At 44.5% G+C, this 27,813-nt stretch overlaps 1 protein-coding gene across 3 annotated transcripts in view; it reads left to right on the top strand.

The window, feature by feature from the left end:
* OTULIN (OTU deubiquitinase with linear linkage specificity) overlaps positions 1-27,813 on the top strand; it is a 39,972-nt gene that overhangs the window by 3,076 nt on the left and 9,083 nt on the right. For 2 of the 3 annotated variants that reach the window (XM_062211734.1, XM_062211733.1), the window contains exons 2-6: positions 8,295-8,371; positions 12,951-13,045; positions 16,487-16,630; positions 22,452-22,577; positions 27,273-27,542. In XM_062211734.1, coding sequence (XP_062067718.1) covers positions 8,295-8,371; positions 12,951-13,045; positions 16,487-16,630; positions 22,452-22,577; positions 27,273-27,542 — 712 coding nt within the window. The remainder of the gene's footprint in view (positions 1-8,294; positions 8,372-12,950; positions 13,046-16,486; positions 16,631-22,451; positions 22,578-27,272; positions 27,543-27,813) is intronic. The other variant, XM_062211735.1, reaches the window with a different exon arrangement.

Genomic DNA, 27,813 nt, shown 5'->3' on the forward strand with positions numbered 1-27,813 from the left:
TCTTTCTACTCAGTGTTTACACCTAGAAACAGGAAACAGAAGAAGGCTGCACATATTTTGCAATATCCCGGATTCCTTTTGAATACATTCAGTGGTCAGTAATTATGAATATCAATCATAGCTTAACTTTCGCAGCTGAATTATATATTTGGGATGTGACTTTGAAATGTGTGAGTATCTTACATAATAGTCGATTGCTGATTCTACCAGGTTCTCTGCCATTTCACAGGGGAAAGAAGTGGGGAAAAATATAAACCACATGGATGAGCCACTTTCTAAACCTCATTATGGTCTTTTTTTTCCCCCTCAGTCAGCTCATTTGAGAGCTGTGGTTGGCTGGCATCTCCTGGACAGACATCAAGGGTAAATCAGAAGATAACTTTGGGTACCAAAGAAATCTTGTCAGACTCGATTAGCTGACTTTTCTGGAAGTTGTCTTGTAGCTCCTGTCAGCAGGTCTTGTTCTGCCCCCTGCTTTCCCCACCCGCAACACCAGGCTCTTGTCTCCTCCTTGTCCTCAGCTCAGCTAATCCATACTGTGTTCTTTGAGGACCAAGGTTGTCCTCGGATGTGGTCATGGCCAGGCCAGAAATGCTTAGGGAATTGAGAAGAGAGACTACCCTGTGGCCCTTGTTGGTTTGCCTGAGAATGGTCAGGGTTTGTGTCTCCAGGCTGGCTGTGTTGGGGAAGATAACATCTGTAAAGCCCTCTGAAATTGAAAGCAAACTTTATGTGTATTTATGTTTCTAGACCAAGGTTCTGCTGAAAGCTTTGTATTTTTAAAGGGGCCAGGAACAGCAACAAAGTATTAAACTATTGTTGGGTGTTACTAGGCATACTGTTGTGTTACATGTTTTCTGCCCTGCCCCTAACACCCCTGGGGTGGGGGATAAGGTGTGCTCCATAGGGTAACAGCAACTCCCTCCTGTCTCATTGCTGACTTTGATAAGAGCCTGCTTCAGGGTCCAGAGTTGGGATGTCTAAGGGTCAGAGCTTAATGTTGAGGGTGACTGCATGCATTGTCCCCTAGATGTCTCTGGAAATCAGAGGGAGTGGCCAGTCAAGGAAAGTTCTGTTGGTGAAGGGAGTTGGAATGTTGGCCTGGGTGCTGGTACTTTCCTGAATTTGACGTGTTGTTCACGTACCTCTGCAGCTGCTAACCAGTGGAGAAAAGCTAGGTTGAGTGGTCTCTGCTCTTCCTGTGTCTGTAAGGGAGGGTACCTTGGTGTCACAGTGGTTGACACTGTCTCACTAATGCTGCCTGGGACGTTAGTCTTTCAGGCCAACTTAAGCATGAACTACAGAGCCCAAGTCCAGGGAGATGGATAAACTTATACTCAGTTCTTGTACACAACTCCGGGGAACCTGGTGCAGAGTTTCAAAATAGGACGTGATTAAAAGACTTCTTGTTAGTTTTCTATATATATGAGAATTTGAGAATTGATTCCTGCACCCACCCCCCCACCCCCTTGCAGGCTTATCTGAATCAGAAATCAGAAATTGGCTTAACAGAAAAATCTTTTTACTTCATTGAACTCTTTAACTTACAACTCTTTTCTTTAGGGATAGTATAATTTTGTTTGAATATAGGAAACATTTTTAAATTTTTCAAAAATGTACTGTGCAGATCTTTGAGTAAATGTTGGTTATGATTTAATATGCAGGGTCATACAGCTTTCTCAGTTGGGTATTTTGCCTTAATATGAAGAATACAATATTTCATCTCGTTTAAGAGAAACCAGATAAATACTATTGAATGGGAACTTGAAACTACAGACTGGAAAACAATGTCATGGTGCTAAACTAAGAATTTTCCAATTAGGAATTGTTAGCATTTTGCTTTCAAAATTTTAACAGTGTAATTGAGTTGTTCAAGACTCTGTCTTTTCACTTTTTAGCTGTTTTCAACAAGAAAACTTGCTGTGCGATCATCTGAGGCTGTAGGTGTCTGTGGACACTGTCCCACCCTGACTGAACACACATAAATATTGCCAGGTTTCTGCAACTGTTGCACAGTGATGATTTTATCTTGATATATCCCTTTTCCTTCAGTGGTTTTACCATCTTCTGTTACCATAACAAAAAGTTTAAACCAACTTTCTGCCTGTTTCGGATTGCTGGCTTTACATATAATAATGTTGTCACTGTTTTCAGCTAAATACTAAAAATTAAAAGCAAATTTATTGAGTGAAGTATTAAGTATTTTATTTTTCTCCTTCTGTAGTTGATTATACTTGTAGGAGGGCACTTGGAAAAATTTGTGAAAAATGTAATTTAAAAGTATGAGTTGGGGCTGGTGTTGTGGCGCATTGGGTTAAAGCTCTGGCCTGAAGCTCTGGCATTCCATATGGGTGCCAGTTCGAGACCTGGCTGCTTCACTTCCAATCCAGCTCTCTGCTATGGCCTGGGAAAGCAGTAGAAGATGGCCCAAGCCCCTGGGCTCCTGCATCCTCGTGGGAGACCCAGAAGAAGCTCCTGGCTTCGGATCAGCACAGTTCTGGCGTTGCAGCCAATTGGAGAATGAACCATCAGATAGAAGACCTCTGCCTCTGCCTCTGCCTCTGCCTGTGTAACTCTGACTTTCAAATAAATAAATAAATCTTTAAAAAAGAAAAGTATGAGTTAATGGGGCCAGTGCCATGGCATAGTGGGTAAGACCATAGCTTCCAGTGCTAGCATTCCATATGGGCAGCAGTTCAGGACCTGGCTGCTCCTCTTCCAATCCAGCTCTCTGCTATGGCCTGGGAAAGCAGTAGAAGATGGCCCAAGTGCTTGGATCCCTGCATCTGCATGGGAGACCCAGAGGAAGCTCCTGGCTTCGGATTGGCCTAGCTCTGGCTGTTGCAGCCATCTGGGGAGTGACCCAGAGGATCTCTGCCTCAGCCTCTCTCTAACTCTGCCTTTCAAATAAATAAGTAAATCTTTAAAAAATAATAAAAAAGTATGAGTTCATCTTGGTACCAAAAAGTTTTTGATGAAGAATTTTTTTCAAGATATATGGAAAATGTGGATTATGGAAAGAAAAAACATTCATGGATTCAAAAAATACTTGCATCAAAATTAACATACTTTAAATTCCATTTTCCATTAACTTTTTGAAGTACTGTCATATTGGATGAATGAGGATTTCATTCAGGCCTGTTAAATGTCTTCCTTTCTGACTGTATTGATTGAGCTTCATTACTTAAATGTGAAAATTTTCTGTAAGGAGACACAGCTTTGGGGACATTTAGGAGTTGTATTACAGTTTTTGTATGTCCTTGGTGTCCATGAAAGTTAGAAAATAATTCTAGTGTAGTCGGCGCCGCGGCTCACTAGGCTAATCCTCCGCCTTGCGGCGCCAGCACACCGGGTTCTAGTCCCGGTCGGGGCACCGATCCTGTCCCGGTTGCCCCTCGTCCAGGCCAGCTCTCTGCTGTGGCCAGGGAGTGCAGTGGAGGATGGCCCAAGTGCTTGGGCCCTGTACCTCATGGGAGACCAGGAGAAGCACCTGGCTCCTGGCTTGGGATCAGCGCGGTGCGCCGGCCGCAGCGCGCCAGCCGCGGCGGCCATTGGAGGGTGAACCAACGGCAAAAAGGAAGACCTTTCTCTCTGTCTCTCTCTGTCCACTCTGCCTGTCAAAAAAAAAAATAATAATAATTCTAGTGTAATCGAGTTGTGACTCAGTTAATTTGGTTCTGGGCTGCTTATTAATTTCCACCTCGCTGCTTTGATGTATCCTGAATCATACTGCGTCTTATTTTGAATAATCTTTGTTTCTCTTTTTCCTTGGCATTTAGTTCTCCTGTTCGTTCTCCTGTTTCTTGTTCTCATCCCGTTGACCTTCTAGAATTTTTTATTTGTGCCGTACAGATCTTCATTCAGAGAATTTCCTCTGAGCACTGTGTTGATTGCACTTTGGTAATTTCTTAGATCAAAAAGGAAAAGAACATAAGTGGAGCCAAATGTGTATGCAGGATAGTCACAGAATGTGCTTGAAGTATAATTAAAAAAAAAAAAAAAAGAGGTGGGGAGAGAGGGAAAGAGTGGGAGGAAGCAAAGGAAAGTGTGAATATGAATGAGAATGGACTTCCAGCCACTGGTTGACCTGGGAGCTTGGAACTCAGTTTCCCTTGTGGGTGGTAGAAACCCTATTGTAGGAGCCCTTACTGATGTCCCGAGGTTCTGCTTTCTCACCAGGAAGCTGCAGTTGAGAGCCAGAGCTGGGAATCGACCCCAGGTATTCCGATGTGTGGGACAGGGATGCCCTAACTAGCTTCTTAACCATGAGGCCAACACCTGCCCCAAAGTACAGTTTCTAATGACAAGTATATGCATGTACTGTTAGAAATAAGAACTGAAGGAGGAACTGTGCAGATCATGGAGTTCTTGTCCTGTGCTCTCATTCTGAATATGAGAAAACTGAAGCCAAAACTGAGGAAGTAACTTGTCCAAAGGTTTCTGATTGTGATATTTTGAAAGTTACTTGCTTAAATGTTTCAGAGGATTAAAATTTCTCTTAATAAAGTAAGAAAGGATTATTAGGAAAAGAATGAACATATTTGGTCACTTTTTATTTTAGGTCTTTGATATATGGTCTCAGTGAATCAGATTTGTTTGCTTTTAATTCTGGTACAGTCTTCACGGGTGATGTCACACCTTTTACTTGAAATCTTCCTCTAGTCAGAGCACATGGAAAGTACCTTTTCCCTAACATTTGTCCCCTCAGCTCCACAGCATTAAAATTCTCTCTTTCATATGTGTGTGCACAAACATACACACTTCAAAAAGTTTATGGAAAATAGAATAAAAGAATTTTTTTTGGTGCAAAAACATTCTGAAATTTGTAATTTTTGTTCAAAGATTTATTTATTTGAAAGTGGAGGAGAGGCAGAGAGAGAAAGAGGTCTTTCATCTGCTGGTTCACTCCTCAATTGGCCTTAACAGCCAGAGCTGTACTGATCCAAGCCAGGAGCTTCCTCTGGGTCTCCCACACAGGTACAGGGGCCCAAGCACTTGGGCCATCTTATTCTGCTTTCCCAGGCAATAGCAGAGAGCTGGATTGGAAGTGGAGCAGCTGGGACTCAAACCGGTGGCCATATGGGACGCTGGCACCGAAGGTGGTGGCTTTACCTGCTATGCCACAGCACCGGCCCAGTAATGCTTTTCTTAAACTTTTTGAAGATTCCTTGTATGAATGGACTTCAAAATATTTTTGCCCCCAATTAAACTTAGCTTTTAAAAAAAAGTATAAAACTTCTATCCTCTGGTATGCTTACGGCAGGCTGCGCCAGGCTGAAGCTTGGACCTGGGAGTGAATCCAGGTCTCCTACGGGGGTGTCAGGGCTGCAGCCACTTAAAGCATCTGCTGCCTCCCAGAATGTGCGTTATCAGGAAGATGGAGTGGGAGCAGGGCTGGAACTTGAACCCAGGCACTTTGATTTAGGATGCAGGCATTCTAACCAGCCGCTTAACTGCTGGGCCAACCACATGCCCTAACTTATCTTTTAATTCCATTTTGTGTGAACTTTTTGAAGTATTCTCTTATATTTACGAAGGGGAAAAAAGCAGATGTTACCGTGCAGATATTAATATTCAGCACCATACACACAGAATAAGAAGTACTAAGGAATAATTAACTTGGTTTTTGAGTACTAATTATTTTACATGAGTCTACTTCCATTGGTAGTCTTTTATTTTTAAAATTTTTTTTTAATGAGAGGTAGAGGGAAAGGTCTTCCGTCCACTGGTTCACTGCCCAAATGGCCAAAACAGCTGGAGCTGGACTGATCTGAAGCCAGGAGCTGCTTCTGAGTTTCCCACATGGGTGCAGGGGCCCAAGCGCTTGGGCCATCTGCTGCTGCTTTCCCAGGCCATCAGCAGAGAGTTGCATCCGAAGAGGAGCAGCCAGGACATGAACCAGCACCCATAGGGGATGCTGGCACCACAGGCAGAGGTTTGGCCTACTACACACAACACTGGCCTCCACTGGTAGTCTTTTGAGATGAGTATTTACTGTCCTTTTTATAGGTTATTATGCTGAGAGAAATAGTTCCCTAGTAATGGTTGTGTCTAACTCACAAAGGCTGAAGTGAGGTGTGGTTAAGTGCTGACTGCCTAACTCCAGCGTCCCCACTATGGCCGTAGACTCTGCAGAGCGCTCCCCGACCTCGGCTTGCTTTGGGATGTGTTCAGGCAAGAGGCAGATTGGAAGTTGTGAGTCATTCTGGAAGAGGGACTCGTGAAGCAAAGCACAGAGCTGTGCTGATCAGGTGTCTGCACCCAGCATGTGTAGCTTATAGGGGAATAATGGAGTCCAGGCTGGAGTGGTGCATGAGATCCAGATTTGACATGAGTTCCCCTGGCTTTGGGAACCATTGAAGGATTGCAGAGGGTACATGTTAGACTCCCCAGTTCAGTGTGCCTCTGTCTCTGAGCCCCTCTTTCCTTGAGCTCTGCTAGGCCATTATTAAGAGGTGGCATGGCAAGGGTATTGGGTAGGGGTGTCTCAGGCATTCACCCAAGTCCTTATTTTGTTCTAGCTTGGCACCTACAGGAGGAGCTGTTCCATTGTGTCTGGAGCCTCAGGTCGAGTGTGGGGATTGGGGTCAGATTGCTCCATAGGAGGAGCCGGTCCCTTGTTTTCACTTGATGTGTTTCCTGTGCTCTGAAGAACGTGCTGCTTCCATTCGCAGGGCCTTTCTGGGATTCTGCTGGCTTGCCTTGTGCTGATGCCCCTGCTCTAGCCCTGGGCTTCCTGTTGCAGCATTCATCATTCTGTTGAACTTTCACAGCAAAGATTGAGTGTTTCTGTTATTGTTTGTTGTCATTATGGGTGAATCTTGAGGGGAAAAGGGAGCGTCCTCCACCAGGAGTCCAGTTCTTCATCTTTGTCTAACTCTAAGTGGGATTTTCTTCCTTTTCTAGTACTCATTAGGGTCTTTTTTTTTTTTTTTTTTTTTTTTGACAGGCAGAGTGGATAGTGAGAGAGAGAGACAGACAGAGAGAAAGGTCTTCCTTTTGCTGTTGGTTCACCCTCCAATGGCCGCCGCGGTAGCGCGCTGCGGCCGGTGCACCGCGCTGATCCGATGGCAGGATCCAGGTGCTTCTCCTGGTCTCCCATGGGGTGCAGGGCCCAAGGACTTGGGCCATCCTCCACTGCACTCCCTGGCCACAGCAGAGAGCTGGCCTGGAAGAGGGGCAACCGGGACAGGATCGGTGCCCCGACCGGGACTAGAACCCAGTGTGCCGGCGCCGCAAGGCGGAGGATTAGCCTAGTGAGCCGCGGCGCCGGCTCATTAGGGTCTTAATAGCTCTTTAAAGAAACTGGTGACTATTTAGGAAGCTCTTACACTTCGTAAAGTCACAAGTCAATAGTAGTGGTAACAAAGCATGTGGTTCCATGGGCCTGTATATATACAACAGACCTTGGAGGGCTAGTGGAATGTGGGGTTCAAGAAGTAGGAGGGGCTGGCGCTGCGGCTCACTAGGCTAATCCTCCGCCTGCGGTGCCGGCACACCGGGTTCTAATCCCGGTCGGGGCGCCGGATTCTGTCCCAGTTGCCCCTCTTCCAGGCCAGCTCTCTGCTATGGCCTGGGAAGGCAGTGGAGGATGGCCCAAGTGCTTGGGCCCTGCACCCTCATGGGAGACCAGGAGAAGCACCTGGCTCCTGGCTTGGGATCAGCGCGGTGCGCCGGCCGCAGCGTGCTACCGCGGCGGCCATTGGAGGGTGAACCAACAGCAAAAGGAAGACCTTTCTTTCTCTCTCTCACTGTCCACTCTGCTTGTCAAAAAAAAAAAATAGGAGGGCCTGGAGGCTTTTAGCTTGGGGGACTTGCTAAGTGATGAGTGCTCTCCTATCCTTGTTTATAGAGTAGCTATTGTTAGATTGGCTTTATGACAAAGGTTGGCAATTGGCTTGCTTTCCTATATAAATATTTTTATTAGCACTGTCTCTGATCTTGAGCCTTGACAGTTGTTTCGGAAGCTTCACTGATAAGACATGCTAAGATCGCTGGTAGATGGTTGAGGCATTAATAGATGTTACAGTTGAAGGGACGTCAGAGCCCGTTGGGAAGCAGAGTGATGTAAATTGTCTTATGTAAAGCAAGAAATTCTGAAGTGAAAGAAAGCAGTGAGAGAGAAACAGCATCCAAGATACAAGACCCATATTTTATCAGATGGTCATCATGTGATGTGAAAAGGGTTAAACTTTGAGTGTCTTATACATTTTGTAAGCAGCTGTATATTGTGATACGACAGAAACTGTCAGTGTAACAAGTGTTTGAAAATGTCTGCTTTGGTGTGATTTCAGTGAGGAGGACATGTACCGTGCTGCAGATGAAATAGAAAAGGAGAGAGCGTTGCTTATACATGAAAGAGGGGCATCAGGTATGTTTGGAATTGTTTTATTTATAGAGTTCTTACTGTCTATAGTAGAAAATGCGGTTAAATTGTTTTCTGTGTTCATAAAACTAATATACGCTTCTTAGGGAACATTTTCATGTGTATTTGTTTCATCTGTTGATTGTTTTGATGAAGTGTTTAGTGAAGATGGTTTCCTGAGGTCTATAAATTTTTTTAAAGATTTATTTATTTGAAAGGCAGAGTTACAGAGAAGCAAAGTTACAGAGAGAGAGAGAGGGGTTTTCCATCCGCTGGTTTACTCCACAAATGGTAGGAGCTGGGCTGATCCAAAGCCAGGAGTCAGAAGCTTCCACGTCTCCCACGTGGGTGCAGGGGCCCAAAGACTTGGGCCATCTTCTGCTTTCCCAGGCCATAGCAGAGAGCTGGATCGGAAGTGGAGCAGCCACAGCACCCGAACCAGGGCCCATGTGGGATATCAGCACTGCAGGTGGCAGCTTTACCCACTACGCCACAGCGCGGGTCCTGGAGTTAATAAAGCTTTTAGAAGTTTTTATTTCTGGAGTTTGTAAATTTTAATGCATGTATTCTTCTCACATTCTTTACATTCACACCATTTCTGCGACTGTGAGGATTGTTTTGTTGAGTCTCTTAAAATAACCCTCTCTTAGTTCTTGGTTTCCCTGTGATCTTAGGGAAGAATTCAGATTTGGAATGTATTTTTCACTTCAAATTGAGGTTGTAGATGCTTTTGCATGCAGATTGCCAGGTGAATCTGATGGACTAGTAAGACAGAATGATCGCTGGGTGCCTGGCACTTGTTCTTGTTTTCTGTGATTTCCCAATCAGGCTTCCCCTCTGTCAGGTCTGCTCATCTCACAGTAACCAGGGCCCTTTGTGGCTGGCTGAGGCATTACTCCTGCCGCCTCTGCTGGTCCATGGAGGCGGGGTGTGGAGAAGTAGGTTCCTGCTTCCCTGGTGGGCTTCATGTAGGAGCTGTGTGGGGACCTTCTGATTTGGGGATGCACCACAAATAATTCACAAGTGTCATTTTCTCTCTTTCATTATCTGTGTTCTACAGGTTGGCTTTGAGTCCTGGTTTCTCTTTATTTTATGATCACCAATGGCATTGTCATGTGTGTAATCAGGGGTAGATGTTTTGCAGTGGGGATTTTGGTCATTTCTGAGTCTCCTCACGAGGAATTGGCGAACTGTTGCCCTGTGGTGGTGATGCAGACATTCTGTATAGTTGTCGTGGTGTGTTCAGGTCACACTGTCCCAGGCTGCCACAAAACCTCAGGGGATGCCTGGGGTCTTCCTAAGGAGAAGGTGTGGAGTCAGCTGGTGTTTGTTACCACCAAGGGATTTCTTGTTTCCTCTCGCATTCTGCGCCTCCTCTAGGAATCAGCTATATCAGTCCTAGGCCCTATTTGACTTGCCACCTGATTTTATCAGTATACTTTTAATGGAATGTATTAATTCACATAGTGTCTGTGGTAACTTTCATGCCTGGTAAAGTTGAGTCATTGTCACAGAAGCCTTATGGCTCAAAAGCCCAAGTTATTGCCTATCTGGCCCATCACAGAAAAAGTCCGAGTTCCCTGTCCTAGTGCATACTCTGTCCAAGAGACAGCTTTCTGGAGGTATTTCCCACCTTCTGAGGGTCTGATTCTTGTCTTTGTCACCTGGTGGTGGTTAAGGAGCACTTCTTGGTCATTTCAGCTCCAGTGTACTTTCTGGCTTTCAACTTTCTTATTTTGGGGCATTTAAGATGTTCTTTTGTTTACATAGTTTGCCATGAATGGAACTGTTGATAAGCTGCTTGAGGTCAACTCCTGGCTTGGTCCTTGTGTGTGGCCTGTAGCAGCTGTTTAAGCCCTCCTCCCAAAGAACCCTAGCAGCCTGGGAGGTATGATGGTGGTGTGTGAGAACTCCATCCTCCCGACCCTCACTGCCCCATGTAGCCTCTGCTTCTGCAGCTGGCTGGGACCCAGGCCCAGCCTCTCGGCCTGGTGAGGTGCTCCCCAGCTCGTTCTGAGGAGGTGGGCCGCCTCTGCCCTGCCTAGAGGGCCAGGGCTTGTCTGGTGTGTGCAGGAATACTGCTGCAAAGAGAGCAGGATGGCGACTTGTGTTCCTGAGAGGCCATTCCTGAGTGGAAACGTGCTCTCTGTTCAGGCCCCTGATACTGCCTGGAGGGAAAGTGTGGCCAGTATGTATCCTGGCTCTGTCCATTTGCAGTTCTTTCTGCTCGTGGCAGCTGAGTGGAAAGGCAGATACATGGGAACATGATCCTCCGCTAAGCAGTGAAAAAATATTTCCTGAATTTAAAATGGAAGGGTTTTAATGTACAGATCTACTGAGCACCACTGGTATGTGTATATCATACCTCGGAGTCTGTTTCACATTTAAACTAATCCTGACGTGCACCCAGATAAATGTCTGTTACCTGGATACGCATTATTTTCCCTTTTAGTAAAAGATTGATTTTCTTTCTAAAAAGATTGACAATGAGTTGTTTTTTTTTTCTTAAAGATTTTATTTGAGAGGCAAAGTTACAGAGAAGGAGAGACAGACAAAAAGGTCTTCTGTCCGCTAGTTCACCCTCCAAATGGTGGCAGTGGCTGGAGATGAGCTGATCTGAAGCCTGGAGCCAGGAGCTTCTTCCAGGTCTCCCACACAGGTGCAGGGGCCCAAGCACTTGGGCCATCTTCCACTGCTTTCCCAGGCTACAGCAGAGAGCTGGATTGGAAGAGGAGCAGCTGGGACTCTGGCTCCCATATGGGATGCCAGTGCCACAGGTGGAGGCTTAGCCTACTGTGCCACAGTGTTTGGATGATGAGATTTTTTGAAAAATAAGCAGTTCTTGTACTTAAAAAAAAATTGGATTTACTTAAATTGCAAGGGGGGTTTCCATCCTCATCCCTGATTACCCTGGCTTCTTGGCTGACTGTGAGGGCTATCAGTGGTTTCAAAGTTCTTTCAGGACACAATCTTTCTGTGTCCATATCCTAGCACCCAGCTCAATGCCTGACACATACTAGACACTCAGTAAATATTTGTTGAATTGAGTAAAACATTTTTATGTCCTGCTTCCACAGGAATAAATGCATTGTAAGATACTTTTATATTCATATTTTAAAATCATTGCTGACACCTAGCTCTTCAGTAATTTAAAGAATCAAGATGTACATGAGAATGTGCCTCATTGTCTTCCTAAAACACACACCCAACCATAGGCATGTGTGTATATCACGAAATCAAACACCAGACCTCATACATTACACAAAGAAAACCTAAAGGTCATTTTTAAAATTCTAACATTTGTCTGATAATGAGTTGTATTTTTAATCTTGGGTGTATGTTAATAGAGTCAAATGAGGTCTATGGATCAACTAATCTGAGAACTCTGTTTCTGGTTGTTACTGACAACTTGGAGCCTTTTGGGATCAGGGCAGGATATAAATACTGACAAATGTAGCTTTTTGTTGTAGCAGGATTTATTTCTTTGTATACTGAATATATAAAACTACAAGACAACATATTTTTTTTTAATAGTTCAGGCTTTTGCATATTTTTTAAAGATTTATTTATTTGAAAGGCAGTTAGACATGAGAGAGGTCTTCCATCTGCTAGTTCATTCCCAAATGGCCTCAACAGCCAGAGCTGGGCTGGTCCAAAACCAGGAGCCAGAAGCTCCTTCTGGGTCTCCTATATGGGTGGCAGAGGCCCAGGGACCTCGGCTAGCTTCCACTGCTTCCTCAGATGCATTAGCAGGGAGCTGGATCAGAAGTGGAGCAGCTGGGATACAAGCCAGAGTGCATACAGGATGCTGGCATCACAGGCGGTGGCTTTATCCACTGCCCCATGACCTGGCCCCAGACTATCTGCAATAGGATTAGAAAAATATTCACAGACACGTGTGTGTAAGTGCAGTTCTAGGTGCTGAGGTCACAGCCAAGAAACCAAAGCCCCCACCCTCAGGGACTGCTGTGTGGAGGTGTGTGGGGAGATGGGGAATAAGAAGTATGTTAAGTGTTGGTCAGCATCAAGAAAAAAGACTGTAAGAGGACTAGAGAGCAAAAGTTGTGTGTGTTACTATGACACAGGAGCGTTGGGTGGCACTGGAGCAAAGGCCTGTGTGCAGGGAGGGATCAGACCTGTTGGGTGACTTGGGGAATAAGGGAAGGCTGTAGGTGGAGTTGGAGCAGAGTTGGTGCAGGGAGTGATGGCAGTTAAGGCCAGAGAGGCAGAGTAGGCCCAGTTAGAGGAGCAGTGTGTGTAGTAAGAACATGGATGTAACTCTCAAGTGCAACAGAAAGCCCTTGGAGCTCTCCGAGCCTGGGAGTGATGGCTGTCATCTGACTTTGAGATGGATCGCCTTGCTAACTACCATGTGTACAATCAAGGATATAGTGACAAGGGGAACCAGTTGAGAGCCCGCATGGCTAGCTAGGGGTAAGGTGCTGGTCTGGCCTGGGAGGCAGTAATGGATTCTGGATTTTTTGAAATGAGACAGAGTGAGGAGTAAAGAATGACCTGGGATTAAAACAAACTCTGATTATGCTTTGTTGACTGTTTGCTTTTCTTTTGTTTGATTCATCAACAGAACCCAGATTAAGTGTGGCTCCTGAAATGGATATCATGGACTACTGCAAAAAAGAATGGAGGGGAAATACACAGAAAGCAACATGTATGAAAAAGGTACAACACAGAAGCACACGTACAAGTATTTCAGATCTTTCAAGTAGTTTGTCATGAGTTTGAAATATGTCACTTTGTATTTTTAGACATTGCTTAAGACAACCACCATTAGACTGTGTAAATATTGGTGCTCTAATTTTAGAGATGAGGAAACAGACCCCAAAGATAAGGTACTGATTTGGAGTCACAATATTAATATAGAACCAGCATCAGTTCTTTGGTAATATATTTTCTTTGTGAAACCCATAAATAACTCTGTGCTGTTCAGCTGGTCATTTGTTGTCCTTTTGAAGTCACTTGAGAAGTGACTCTTGGCGTGGTGTTGTCGAAACCTCAGGGATGGGGCTGGTTGGTTTCATATGTCTGCCCTCCATTCCACCCCAGGTTTGGTTACATGCCCTCCAGTCCTGGGGGCTTGGAACCCTCTTATGCTCCAAATGCACAGGGATGTAGTATGGATTCCTTCATTTAGGGTTTGTGCCAAGATCTGCCCTCTCCCAGTCCAATTGTGTGGCTGGGTGACCCTAAAGTAGTCTTGAAGGCCAGGAACATTGGGGCCTCCCATGATGTGGGCTCACTGCGGATGTTTGGGCCCATTCAGTGCTCAGCTCAGAAACCTTGGCCTACCCATACTACACAACCTGTCCAGCAGCAGATCCTCTGGGCTGTCCTGAAGAATCCAGCATTCCTTATGAATAGATTGAACCATGTGGAATTGCTACTGTTTTTTTTTTTTTTTTTAGGATTTATTTACTTAAGGAGTTACAGAGAGGCAGAAGCAGAGAGAGAGAGAGAGGTCTCCCACCCATTGGTTCACTCCCCAGATGGCCACAATGGCTGGAGCTGCACCTGTCTAAAGCCAGGAGCTTCCTCCTGGTCTCCCATGTGGGTGCTGGAGACCAAGCACTTGGGCAGTCCTCCACTGCTTTCCCAGATCATTAGCAGGGAGCTGGATGGGAAGTGGAGCAGCCATGAGGCTTAACCTACACCACAGCGCCGGCCCATTGAACTTTTTTTTAATATAAAAAATATTACTCATCTTTCACGATGCACTTCTGTTGCTCATGGGCTGACCTTGGTCAAATGTCACTGCTACTTGTAAAGCTCTGAGCGCAAGTGTCAGCTCTGTTCCTTGCAGGTCTGGTATATCGACTCTTTTGGGGTTAGAGAACACAAGTACAAGATGCCTGGCCCTCAGTTCCTGCCAGAGGTTGAAAACGTTTGTGTATGTGAGGTTGTCTGCTGAATATGCTATTGAACGCTGGTAGGCTTTCCAATCTCCAGCCCTATATCCAACCAGATAACCAGAATGTCAGATGTCTGAATTGTATTATCTCATCCTCCCCAGATATTCTTTTCAATTACTTAACATTTTCTGACTGTAGTCTCTTCAGGGAGTCTCTTCTAATAATTGGTATTGTAAAGCCTGTGATTGAATATGAGTTGTCTAAACATTCCTTATTTTGGAACTCATGTGAAAATTATTCCTCTATGGGTTAGTTCCATAGGAAGAGGGATTTGATCCTGCAGTTGCACTGTTACTGATGATCAGGTAATCAAAGGCATAGCATTTAGAGGAGTATCTCATCTGCACTCAGGAGCTGGAGCATCTCCGATGCCTGATTACAACTGCGATCTTGTTCTGTTTTCGTCCTTATTTGCCTCAATTTTCTGTTTTTGTTTTGAATATTCTTTTGGAAGTAAGTGTGCATCAATTCACATTTAATTTAAGAAGGGTTGATTCAACTCTGAAATAGCATGAGTGATTGATGCATTTGCAAAGGTACAGTTGCAGTTGAATTTGCTGTTACAAATTCTTGGCATGATTGGGATCCACTGGAAGGAAGAGGTATGTATATTAGATGTAACACAGGGTGAGCCTTCACATGTTGCAGTGGTTGTACAAAATCAGCTCTCAAACTTCTGTTAGAGGTACTTTCATATTCATTTAGGACATTACCCTGTGACTTGAAGACTCTAATACTTGGACACGCAGGATGAAGTGGTCTGTGTTGTGCCCACTCCATGATGAAACGCTTCTTTGTGCAGGGGAGGAAATAGGATTTTGGGATATGTGATGGGCTGACTGGACGAGGAGCCAGTCTTGAAGTCAGTGGGGTCTGTGAACTCAGTCTCATTGACCGGAGAACTCAGCATCACACTTGCCTGTGGACCACAGTCACTAGGGTTGAATGATGTCCTTTTAGGGGTGTACTTCAAAGAGGTCCATTTGATTGGCTGTTTTGAGTGACTAAGCCTGCCACTGAACAATTTCATTTCCTGATTTTTATTTCTAGATGGCAAGATTGACACTTCAGTCTGCTTTTTCAAAAGGACTAACAGGAGTAGATGTTTAGCCTAGTGGGTTAAGATGCTTGTGTCCCATATCAGAGTGCCTGGGCTTGATTTCTGGCTCCAGCTTCCTGACAACACAGACCCTGGGAGGCAGTGGTGATAGATCAAATAACTGGATTCCTTCCAACCTCCCAGGAGATTTGGATTGTGCTCCTGAGTCTGTTTGAGGCCCTGCCCTGGCGGTTTGTGGGCATTTGGGAAGTAAGCCAGTGTAAAGGATATCTGTGTGTCTTTCTTCATCATTCTGCCTCAAAAAAAAAAAAAAAAAAAAAAATTCTAACAGTTATCCAGACATCTCTTAGCACATAGGCTTTTATACATATACATATACCTTCGGAAATGGGATTTCTTAAAGTTTTTTAATATGATATAAAGTTAATACATCTCTTTTTTTCCAGTCTGATTATTAAGAAATTTAGAGTCATTTTAAACACAAATGAGGCCGGCGCCGTGGCTTAACAGGCTAATCCTCCACCTCGCCGCGTCGGCACACCGGGTTCTAGTCCTGGTTGGGGCGCCGGATTCTATCTCGGTTGCCCCTCTTCCAGGCCAGCTCTCTGCTATGGCCCGGGAAGGCAGTGGAGGATGGCCCAAGTGCTTGGGCCCTGCACCCGCATGGGAGACCAGGAGAAGCGCCTGGCTCCTGGCTTCGGATCAGCGAGATGTGCCGGCCACAGCGGCCATTGGAGGGTGAACCAACGGCAAAAAGGAAGACCTTTCTCTCGGTCTCTTTCACTGTCCACTCTGCCTGTCAAAAAAAAAAAAAACAAAAACAAAAAACAAAAAACACACAAATGAAAGTCTTCAAAGTTGGTTATCTGTGATGACCCAGCTTTGGGGATGGCTAGGGCTTTAAAGGTTAAATTGTAATTTTGTATGTCTAGTCAGATGCATCTGTACACATACTCCATAATATTAATTTAACTCCTTTTGGTTAATAGAAAGGGATTTGGTTGTTTTCTGTCAAAGACTCAGCCCGTCTTGTTTCCCATCTTTTCAGCAACCTGGGACCACTCTTTTCCATAGAAATGAATGGTCCCTGTGGTCTGTCATGAACATTTTGAATTCTTTGGTGCTTTCTCCCAGGGCTACGAGGAGGTTTCTCAGAAGTTCACCTCCATTCGGCGAGTCCGCGGAGATAATTACTGTGCACTGAGGGCCACACTGTTCCAGGCGATGAGCCAGCTGGCAGAGCTGCCCCGCTGGCTGCAGGACCCGGAGCTCATGCTGGTACGCTGCTGCTGCAGGTTTGAGTCCACAGTGTTTCAACTTGTGTTTGTGAGAACACTCCCCCTTTCCTGTCCATGTGGTCTGCAGTAAGAGGGAAGCGAGTGGGATTTTTCAATTTTGTGCGTGTAGAATGATGTCATATAGTAAAATGACCAGAAATAACTGGTATTTCTCCAAGAGAACAATGAAACTTATTTGAACAGTTCAGCTGAATTATTAGATGTTGAGCTTTTGTAGAAAGCACTTAGGAACAGCTTGATTTTAGTTCTGATACTTGTAATAAGTGGGCTATATGTTTTACTATTTGAAAAATGGCCAGAATTTTAGAATATACATTCCTTTGGTTCTAGCTGCAGTTCACAAAATTAGTACTCACTGGAGTAGTGTGAGGATTAGTTTAGTAGGTGACTGAACTGTAAGAGAGATGATTGATAGCCTGGGAGAGAGTCTTCCTGAGGAGGGAAGTGTCAGGGGCTGTGTCCTAGGCCTTGCCTTCTTTACTCTTTTATATACACCACGTGGGAAAGATAGACCAGAAAGTCATGTGTTGTTGTATTGACACAGTTATGTCCTATGGTAGGTTGGATGATAGAATGTCCTGAAGGATTCGGGTAGGCAGGAATGATTGGTTAGAACTGACAGTGTGACATCAGTTGGAAGAAAATCGAAACGCCTGGGGTTGGTGTTGTGGAAAGGCAGATTAAGCGGCTGCCTATGAACCAGGTGTCCCATGTGGGCACCAGTTCATGTCCTGGCTGCTCCACTTCTAATCCAGCTCCCTGCTAAGGCACCTGGGAAAGCAGTGCAAGATGGCCCAAGTCCTTGGGCTCCTGCACCCGCCTAGGAGACCTGAATGAAGCTCCTGGCTTTGGTCTGGCCCAGCCTTGGCTATTCATTGTGGCTATTTGGGGAGTGAACCAGCAGATAGAAAATATTGCTTTCTGTCTCTGTCTCTCTCTAATGCTGCCTTTCAAATAAATCTTTTTAAAAGGAGAAAAAAAAATTTGAAGTCCTTTGCTCAAAACAAACTCAGAAGTGCTAGCTGTGGGAGAGCTAATAGTTTATGAAACGAGAAGGAAGTCTGGGTTTTAATTGATTGCAGCAACTTTGAGCCCACCTTAAATGTTAGTGAAGCCCTGGTGCAGTTTAAAAGGAAAATTTTAAGAATCAGGCTGTGGCTGCCCACTTTCAGCTGGGCTGGTCAGCAGTACCCAGGAGCAGATAGCATGTGCGTGATATTTCTGGGGGCAGTTGAAGGCACTGGGATATTTGCCTAGAATAAAGAGACTGAGGAAAGTTGTTGCCTGCTCAGCTAGTTAGAGGTCTGTTTGTGCACAAGGGATCACCTAACTCCAAAGGGGAAAACCAGGAGTCTCAGGTGGAGGTCTGTGATGTCCCACAGGTGTCTAGTTTATAAAAGCAGTATAAAATCAGCATCTATATAAACTGTCAACACAGTATTTGGGAATGAAATTTTCTTCTTAGCAAAGATACATATAATCTCAGGTGGAGTTTTCAGTATTAACATATTTCTTTGATAGAGAAACAAAAGAAATTGCTAGACTAGGTTGTTTTTCCTTTGTAAATGACACTAGAAATAAATAATATTTTAGAATTTTTACTTAGTTGGCAAAGGCATGCCCGTGGATGGACATAAAACACTGCTAGAAAAACTAACAATGATGGAACTGACAACAACCATAGCCTAGTTTATAGATGGTGACATAAATCCTATTTAAGAATTTTAGGCTGTTTTGTTTTTGAGCCCTTAGCTTTATGGGGCTAATTAGGTTTCTGGACTTAATTAACACTGAATTTGACTTTTTCTTCTTTACAAGAAACTGATGCATATAATGCCTTAGAGAGTTAAGCATATAAAATACACCCTAAAGAAAGTACAGCTTTACATCCCTGTGTGATCACATCATTTGCCACATTAAAAATAGGTCAGGAACACAGTAGCCTGTGTTTGGTCTCTGAACAGTATTAGAAAGCGTTGCATGCGTGAGTGAGGGGCCTTTAAGGTGGTTTTCCTGACCTAATTTGAGGGATATGAAAATAGTATTTAAATTCTCAAGTGTCTTTCTAATTTCTTCCCTTTTCTAAGTACATCAGCCGTCATGCTTTGCTCCGAGGAGCACAGAGTAGTTAGTTGGTCAAAGCGCTATGTATCTTCTGTTATTGAATGCCAGGAGGCCTGTGTCAAGGGGGAAAAAACACTGTTCAGCCTGCGAGTTTAGTATTTACCTTTCCTATAAACTGTGGGTCTGCTTCATACCAGCTGAAGAGACAACTTCTTGTCCCAGAAGCCTTGTCCTTGTTTTGATGTCCCTGGCCCCAGCAATTTACCATAGTATGTACATTTGATTGACACAGTCTGTTATGTTATTTGGCTTCCGTGTCTTGACAGGTGACAGATTGACCATCCACTTCGTAGTTGAGGAGCCAGTAGAGGGCGGAAAGAGTCTACAAACTTAGTCTGATTATACTTAAGCAGACTGCCTTTTTAATTTTTTTTTTTTAATTTTTTATTTTAAAGAGCTAGAAAGGGAGGAGGAGAGGGACAGAGGGGAAGGGAGAGGGGGCAGATTTTTCCATTTGTTGGTTCACTCTCCAAATGACCACAACAGCCAGGACTGGTCAAAGCCAAAGCCAGGAGCCAGGAACTCCACCCTGGTCTCCCACATGGTTGGCAGGATCCCAGGTGCTTGGATCAGCTTCCATTGCCTTCCCACGTGCATTAGCAGGAAGCTGGATCAGAAGAGTAACTGGGACTCAACCTGACACTCCAGTACGGAATGCAGGCATGGTGAATGGCAGCTTAACCCACTGTACCACAACTCCAGCACTTAACCAGACTGCTTTTTAACTTCCTTCCCGTTGTCCCTCAGAGTCTCTGTGGCTGCCTTTCCATTTCTCTCTTACTCAGAACCCTCCTCCGGCTATTACCTTGGAAAATCGCCTCTGATAAGGGGTTCCTCCAGTGAGCAAGTGTGCAGTGCAAGAAGTAGGGGTGGAACTTTTAGTTGAACCTGCTTCCATCTGCAGATGGAGAGTTGCTCTGTGGCATTTTGCCATCTTCTCTTTCTCCTAGAACATCATCTGGTTTGAGGATACTGAAGGGAAGCAGGAGGGCTAGACTGAGCAGCCTTCTCCTTAACCTAGGCTCCGTGGAAGAGACCCTGGACTTCCTGCCTGCTGGCTCAGCTTCTCTGGCCTTGCCCTGTTCTCTGCCTGTGAGTTGAGCTTTGTCTTTACTGTGACTTCTGGCAGTCCAGCTGTCCCCTTGTCTTCTGTCTTCCTGCCTGGGTTTCCTGTTTGTTGTTCCTGTTTCTGTACAGACTCTAGTCTCTGTGTTTGACTGTAGTTGGGTCATCTGACTCCAAACCCAACCTTTAGAAATGGCTTGGTGTGGCTATTTTCCTACTTCATTTTTTTTTTTTTTAACTGTATTGAAGCAGAAAGAACTGACAGAGAGTCCTTCCGCCCTCTGACTTACTCCCCAGATGCCCACAATGGCTAGGGTTGGGCTGGGCTGGGCTGAACCTAGGAGCCAGGAACTCAATCCAGGTCTCCCATATGGATGGCAGGAACCCAACTTTGTGAGCCCTCACTGCTGCCTCCAGGATCTACATTAGCAAATTAGAGAGTGGAGCCTGAAATTGAATTCAGGTACTCCAGAGTGAGACACGGGCATCTTAATGGTGAGGCTAAGTGTCCACCCCAGCAGTAGTCCAGTGCCTAAGAGGGGGTCTTTTGAAGTAGAGGTCCATTGGTTTCTAAGTTTGCCCAACTTTGGGGTATCTCTGAATGTTTAGGACCTCTGACAGCATGTGCTAGCATAAGAGGTGCTCTATCAAACTTTTTTTTTTTTTAATGAGTTGGGCATGACACATTTTTGTTGTTTTCTCAGTTATGACGTCAGCAATTACAGGCAGTTGCTAGAGAAACAATGTTTTTTAGTTCAATCATGAAGGAAATGACACCTATGCTACTTACTGTATTAAATATTTCTAATCATTGTTTCTTTCATAAATCTCCCTTTTTCTAACAGAAGTCCAATCCCTGAACTTAGTAGAATGTATGTATGCATTTTATGTTATGCTTTGAAAGCATATAAAATAATGTTCATTTTGGGATGAATAATTCTAACTTCACTATTTTCTAATAGTTCTTCTTATGCCTCATATTTAGGAATTTCTCCCAGATTTCCTCATCTGCTGGAAGTATGCAGCCTTGAACTGGATAATTACTCTAGCAACAGTGTGACCCATATATGAACCTGACCAGGAAACTGACTTGTATTCTGTTTCCCTCTGTAGTCAGGCCTTCGGGAGGCACCAGATAGTTCAGCTGAGGACTGTACTTGTGTTTTGGATGCCGTACATTACATGATGCTACATGACACTTGGCCTGTCTTCTGGCTCCCCTGTTCCTCCTCCCCAAGCCCACTTCTGCATAGCCAGTGTTTTTTGTTCCATTGTGGTTTTGTGCCCAGTTGTAATTCCAACTGGTTGCCACCCGGGGGCATGTTAGGTTCTGGTGATCAGTCTGAGAGACTGCAGTAAGAGTTTGGCATCAGAGCTGCCTGCATGTTGCTAAAGTGCAGGACATGTTGGGCAGAGTTGAGCTGGTGCAGCTGTTCCGTGGAAGGTCATTTGTTGTAACCAGATGAGGCTCGGCCTCCCTCTTACTGATGTAGGTCGCCACCTCTGTAGTAACAGGGAAGCATAATTTACATTCCTACTGTGGCTCTGTTTTTGTAGATATGAAACCACCTATGTGTCATGTGATTGCTATAGATTGTGGAGGTGCAACCGGAATGACCATTTGTGAAAGGGTCTTTTGAGCCCTAGCTTCCATAGGGCTTCATCAGAAACTGTATTTATAACTGTTAGATTGCAGTTCCTTGTAGACTGTTGCAGAACTTAATTATTGTTTAATGATCCTTTGACTGGGAGGTGAATTTCATTTCTTAATTTTATAGTGGTGAAGTGACATGCCTGTACCCAGCCTAATTACATGATTTTTCTCTGGACACACCCTGGACTGTTGGGAGAGTCTAATTTCCCATGCTGCCATTCATCAACTGTGTCTCAGCTTGCCTTTCAAACTCCAGATAATACTGATAATTAGAGGGACTCAAAATAACCAATCTTCCAGGGGTGTGGGGAAGGAAAGAAGTAGTAGTTCAGCTATCACTTCTTTCACAGGAGAAGTTGTTATAGCTTCCTTAGTTTTGTAGCTTATTCTCAGCTGCATTAAAAATATATACTGTATTTATTAGGCAACTAAACTAAATATAATATTTGAATACCAGACATTAGAGTATATGTTAATATTATTTAACAAAAAGATTGTTTTCTACCTCTTTTTGGTAGACTGATGTTTTAACCTCACTTAGGATAGTCTCCCATGCCCATAAGTGCACTAGGGAGGGGGTTAGGAGGTGGCCAGTGGGCCCAGTAGCCTGCAGGTGGTTTGTGAGAAGTTGCAGTAGGTCCCCTGCCTTAGCCTCTTAAAGCTGTGTAGGACATCCTTGGCTGTGATTAGCTGTGGTTGGTGTTCTGTAGAATGGACTATGCCATTGTATTTAAATCAAAGGCCCTGTTTCACTCCAGCATCCCTCTGCAGAATAGTGCCTTGTGGACCTAGGTTGATAGATTTAGATCCTCCACCCTAAACCCATATGCCAGATTTGCAGGGATTAATTCTAGGAATGGAATTAAGCTTTATCTGCTTCATGGTTTTTCACAGCTTGGATTGTGTGATGGATTTCTTAACATGTTAACAGCTCTTTATCTGTGTTTTGATATTCTAGTTACCAGAAAAACTTATAAGCAGATACAACTGGATCAAGCAATGGAAACTTGGACTGAAATTTGATGGGAAGAGTGAAGACCTGGTTGACAGAATCAAGGAGTCTCTTACTCTGCTGAGGAAGAAGGTGTGGAACATGAGGCTCCCTGTCTCTGAGCGGTGTGACGCTCCCGCCCCTGAAGGCCTTAGCATGGTTCTGTCTTGACTCAGGACATTGCCAAATGCTCTTGGCTCATTTTTAGGCTTCATAATTTTAAGTGAACACAAGCTATTCCAATGAGATCTTTGGTGAAATGGAGAAATCAGCATTATATATTGTTGGAGGAGATGCCATGAAATAGTATATTGGCTAATGAAATGTTTAGTTTCTTAAGTTTAGTCTTGTCCTAGTCATAATTGTAAGTTTCAGGGATAACGTTTAGTCCATTTTTTAAAATTTATTTTTCTTTATTTTCATTTTATTTGAAAAGTAGAGAGACAGATCTTACATCTGCTGGTTTATGCGTCAGATGCCTACAGTAGCCAGGGCTGAGTCAGGCTGAAGCCAAGAGCCCAGAACTCCAGCTGGGTCTCCCTGTGGATAGCAGGGACCCAAGGGAATTCAGCCATCACCTGCTGCCTCCCAGGGTGCACAATGGCAGAAAGCTGGATCAGAAGTATAGTAGCCAGGAATCAAACCGGGTACTCTGATATGGAATACGGGCATCCTAACCAGTGCCTTAATCACTGTGCAGACGCCTACCTCCATCTTTATACTGTAGTATTCTCAGTGATATTGGTTTATTAAATTCTTCCCAAATAGGCTCATGTTTTAAAATTCTGTCCATGAGATTGACTTGTTTTCTTTTCTGATTTTCCAATGAGTAGATTCAGTAACTTGTCTTTTGAAAACTGTTGTAAGGGTTTCTTTGGCACAGAACTGTAGAGGGAACTTGATCTGCTTATTTCCCCTTGATTTGGTGTTAAAATTTTACCTTTCTCTGGCTTTCCACTGTCTCCTTTGGATTGGATGTCCCACGTGCACACTGATCTGCACTGACCCCTGGGTCACTGGCTCAGAGCAGCTCAGAACCTTCCTGACGAGGACCCCCAAGTTGAGGGCCTGTAAGTTGTTGTAGGCTTTGTCAGTGGAGAGGATGGCAGGTAAGGAGGGGTCAGACATGGACTTAAAGGTCCTTCACAGCCCCTACTGTATCCAGGTGGGATCTGTTTACTTGAGAGTGGACCATGTTGCCCTGTTAGACTTCTGGTTCCGTGAGAAACTGTCCTTTGCAGCCAGTATCTGGCACATAACAGGCATTTGGTGACTGTTTTGTTGAGTGAATGAACTGAGGCCATGATATCCTGGCACCTAGGTTTTGCTTAAAAAGTTAGGAAATGATACTGGAAAGTACGTTGTCAAAGTCCAGTAGTTTTTAAATCTATCTTCCATTGTAAAGAAATGAAAGAGAAACAAGGAAAGAGAAATTCTCTTCTCATTACCTGATGAGTAGAACACATGATTTTGGGGAGGTAGGGACTTGAGCATACCCAGTTTCTGAGCTGGTAAAGGGTTGAGGGAGGGTGCTTCAGCTCAGCCCCAGGTCAGTTTCCTTTTCGTCTTTTTTAAGGTCTTGTGGAATTGCTGTTTTTGTATTATTAGGCAAGTCTACTACAAATAGACCATCATTTTGGAGGAAAAATGGCTTAAGTGATGCCAGTTCACAATTACATTTAAATTATTAAGGACTTACTTATATAAAAGTCATAATTACAGGGAGACATGGGTAGAAATCATCCATCCACTTGTTCCCTTCCCAAATGGCTGCAGCGGCCTGGGCCAAACCAAAGCCAGGAGCTTCATCTCCCACATGGGTGCAGGGGCCCAAGCACTTGGGCTGTTTTCTGCTGCTTTCCCATGCATGTTAGTAGGGAGCTGGATTGGAATAGAGCAGCTAGGACTCGAACTGCACCCTATGGGATGCCAGCACTACAGATGGTGGCTTAACCTGCTATACCACAGCTCTGGCTCCCAAATTATTACTTTTTAAAAGATTTATTTATTTGAAAGGCAGAGTTAGACTCTTCCATCTACTGGTTTCTTCCTCAAATGGTCACAGTAGCTGAGGTTGGGCTAGGGTGAAGACAAGAGCTGAGAACTGCATTCAGGTCTCTCACAATGGCTGGCAGGGAGGGGCCTGAGCATTCAGGCCGTCTTCTGTTGTTTTCTTGGGTGCATTAGGAGGGAACTGGATCAAATGTGGAGAAACTGGGACTCTAACCGGGACTCATGGGATGCTGGTATGCTGGGTGGCAGCCTAACCTATGCAACAATGTGGGCCCCAAGATTATTTTTTTTGATATTCTTTTTTTTTTTTTTTTTTGACAGGCAGAGTGGACAGTAGAGGGAGACAGAGAGAAAGGTCTTCCTTTGCCGTTGGTTCACCCTCCAATGGCCGCCGCGGTAGGCGTGCTGCGGCCGGCGCACCGCGCTGTTCCGATGGCAGGAGCCAGGTGCTTCTCCTGGTCTCCCATGGGGTGCAGGGCCCAAGAACTTGGGCCATCCTCCACTGCACTCCCCGGCCACAGCAGAGAGCTGGCCTGGAAGAGGGGCAACCGGGACAGGATCGGTGCCCTGACCGGGACTAGAACCCGGTGTGCCGGCGCCGCAAGGCGGAGGATTAGCCTATTGAGCCGCGGCGCCGGCGTATTTTTTTTTTTGATATTCTGAGCCAGGATTATTAAGACTTATTTTGTGCCAGGCTCTCCTAAAAGTTCTTTCACTCACAACTACAAAGATGTTGCTGTAGTATCCCCATTGTACAGTTGTAGAAACCAAGGCTGAGTGGTTGGTTAGATGCCCTTAGAAAACTACCAGTTCTCAGTGGTGAGGTCTTGACTCCATCCCAATTGTCTGATTCTGTACTCATGCTCTTGACAGCCAGCTGTCTACTCGAAGATGAGATATGGCATATTCCAGTTTTTAGTTTACATATTGGAGAGAGTTCTGTATAATTCATGACTGTTAAAATTTACTCTTGAATTTAAATTCTGTAATGGTTTTTGAGAAGAGCACTGTGTTTGGTTATTCATAAGGATTGGTGTTTATGTTGGCATCTCTGATTCTCACTCATTGTAACTTAGAGCACATATATTTTATAGGGGTTTCCTGACCACTTATTGGAGTTTGCCTATGTTAGCTGGATGCCTCACGCACAACACACAATTTGGTTTATTCTTAAATCAGGAGTCATAAAAGTTTCCTGAGTGGATTTATTCATTTGATGCTTATGTATATTTTTAAAAGGCTAGAGGGGGAATATTGTATAGACTTGATATTGAGGAGACCCCTCATCTGCCTTTCCTATCTTCTGTTGTGAAGGAGTAGCTTTGTGTTTCTGGATGGAAACTGCTTCTGTAAACCTTTTAGAAGGTGGAGTCAGTGTAGGTGCACACCCCCTGCTCTTGCCGGCTTTACATCTGCCTGTTAGCTTTTTGATGAGCATCTCTGTTTGTTGACTTAAGTCTTTCTCCAGGGAACTTGGGAGTTGACATTTCCATTCCATAGCCTCAGTGCTTCTGCTTATTGCTCTGCAATTCTATGTCAAATTAGTGGGGGGAAAAGCTGAATAAGGAGTTTATGCGATTGAAGAGTACCATTGTTTGAGCTGGAAACTCGGATGCTGTGAGCATTGGTAAGTGACTCATGGTGGCTTACTTTCTTTTTAGACTTATTTATTTAATTGAAAGGCAGAGCAACAGAGATTTTCCATTCTCTGGTACACTTCCTACATGACTGCAATAGCCAGGTCAGGCCAGGCTGGAGCCAGGAGCTAGGAACTCCATCTAGGTCTCCCACATTGGTGACATGAGCCCAAGCACTTGGGCCATCTTCTGCTGTCTTCTCAGGCATGTCAGCAGGAAGCTGGATTGGAAGTGGAGTATCTGGCACTTGAACTGGCACTCTGATATGGGATGCTGGTGTTGGAAGCAACAGTTTATTTATTTATTTTTTAAAGTTTTTATTTAATGAATGCATTTTTTCATAGGTACAACTTTAGGAATATAGTGGTTCTTTCCCCCATACCGACCCTCCCACCCTGATTTCCATCCCATCTCCCTCTCCCATCTCCTTCTTCATTATGGTTCATTTTTAGTTTGATTTTATATTCAGAGGACCATCTCCATGTTAAGCACAGATTTCAACAGTTTGCACCCCCCCCCCCCCAACATATAGAGTACAGTTTGAGAACAAGATTTGCAGTCGATTCTCATATTACAACTCATTAAGGACAGAGGTCCTACATGGGGAGTAAGTGCACAGTGACTTCTGTTGTTCCTTTAACAATTAACACTCTTATTTATGATGTCAATGATCACCTGAGGCTCTTGCCATGGGCTGCCAAGGCTATGGAAGCCTTTTGTGACCATAGATTCCATCAGTATTTGGACACGGCCATAAGCAATGTGGATGTTCTCCTCCCTTCAGAGAACAGTACCTCCTTCTTTGATGGCCCTTTCTTTCTACTGAGGTCTCACAGAGATTCTCCGTGTAGGATATTTTTTGCCAGAGTCTTGGCTTTGCATGCCTGAGATGCTCTCACAGGCCTTTCAGCCAGACAAGGAAGCCTTAAGGGTTGATTCTGAGGTCAGACTGTTATTTACAGCGAATGTCATTCTAGAAGTCTGCTGTGAGGACTGGGAAACAGCAGTTTAACCTGCTATGCTGTAGCACCAGCACGTGGTAGCCTATTTTTGAAAATAATTTTGTGCTCATAGTGTGGGAGATACCAGGGATTTTCAGAGTAAACATTCTAACTATTGTGTAACTTTCTTATTGTAGTGGGCAGGCTTGGCTGAAATGAGAACTTCTGAAGCAAGGCAGAGAGCATGTGATGAACTGTTCACAAATGAGGAGGAGGAATACAGCTTCTATGAAGCTGTGAAATTTCTGATGCTAAACAGAGCCATTGAACTGTATGATGACAAAGAGAAGGGAAAGGAGGTGCCATTTTTCTCTGTGCTCCTGTTTGCCCGGGACACATCAAATGACCCTGGACAGCTGCTTAGGAACCACCTAAACCAGGTGGGACACACTGGTGGCCTTGAACAGGTGAGTTATGCCTTTGGGGGAAAGTGCTTTAACCATCAATCATGATTTTGCTGTTTTTATAGGCCAGGAATTCTGGAGCCACTTAGTTGAGTGGCTCTGGCTCAGGGTTTCATGAGGTTGCAGTCATCAGAAGTTGTGACCAGGGACTAGAAGATCTACTTTTAACATGGCTCTTGGCAGGAGGCTCCTGTGTCTCACCTCATGGGCCTCTCCATGGAGGTGCTGGCTTCTCTCAGAGGAATTTGAGCAGAGAGCAAGGAGGAAGCCACAG

The sequence above is a fragment of the Lepus europaeus genome, chromosome 15 (assembly GCF_033115175.1).
Source record: "Lepus europaeus isolate LE1 chromosome 15, mLepTim1.pri, whole genome shotgun sequence".
NCBI classification, from domain to species: Eukaryota; Metazoa; Chordata; class Mammalia; order Lagomorpha; family Leporidae; genus Lepus; species Lepus europaeus.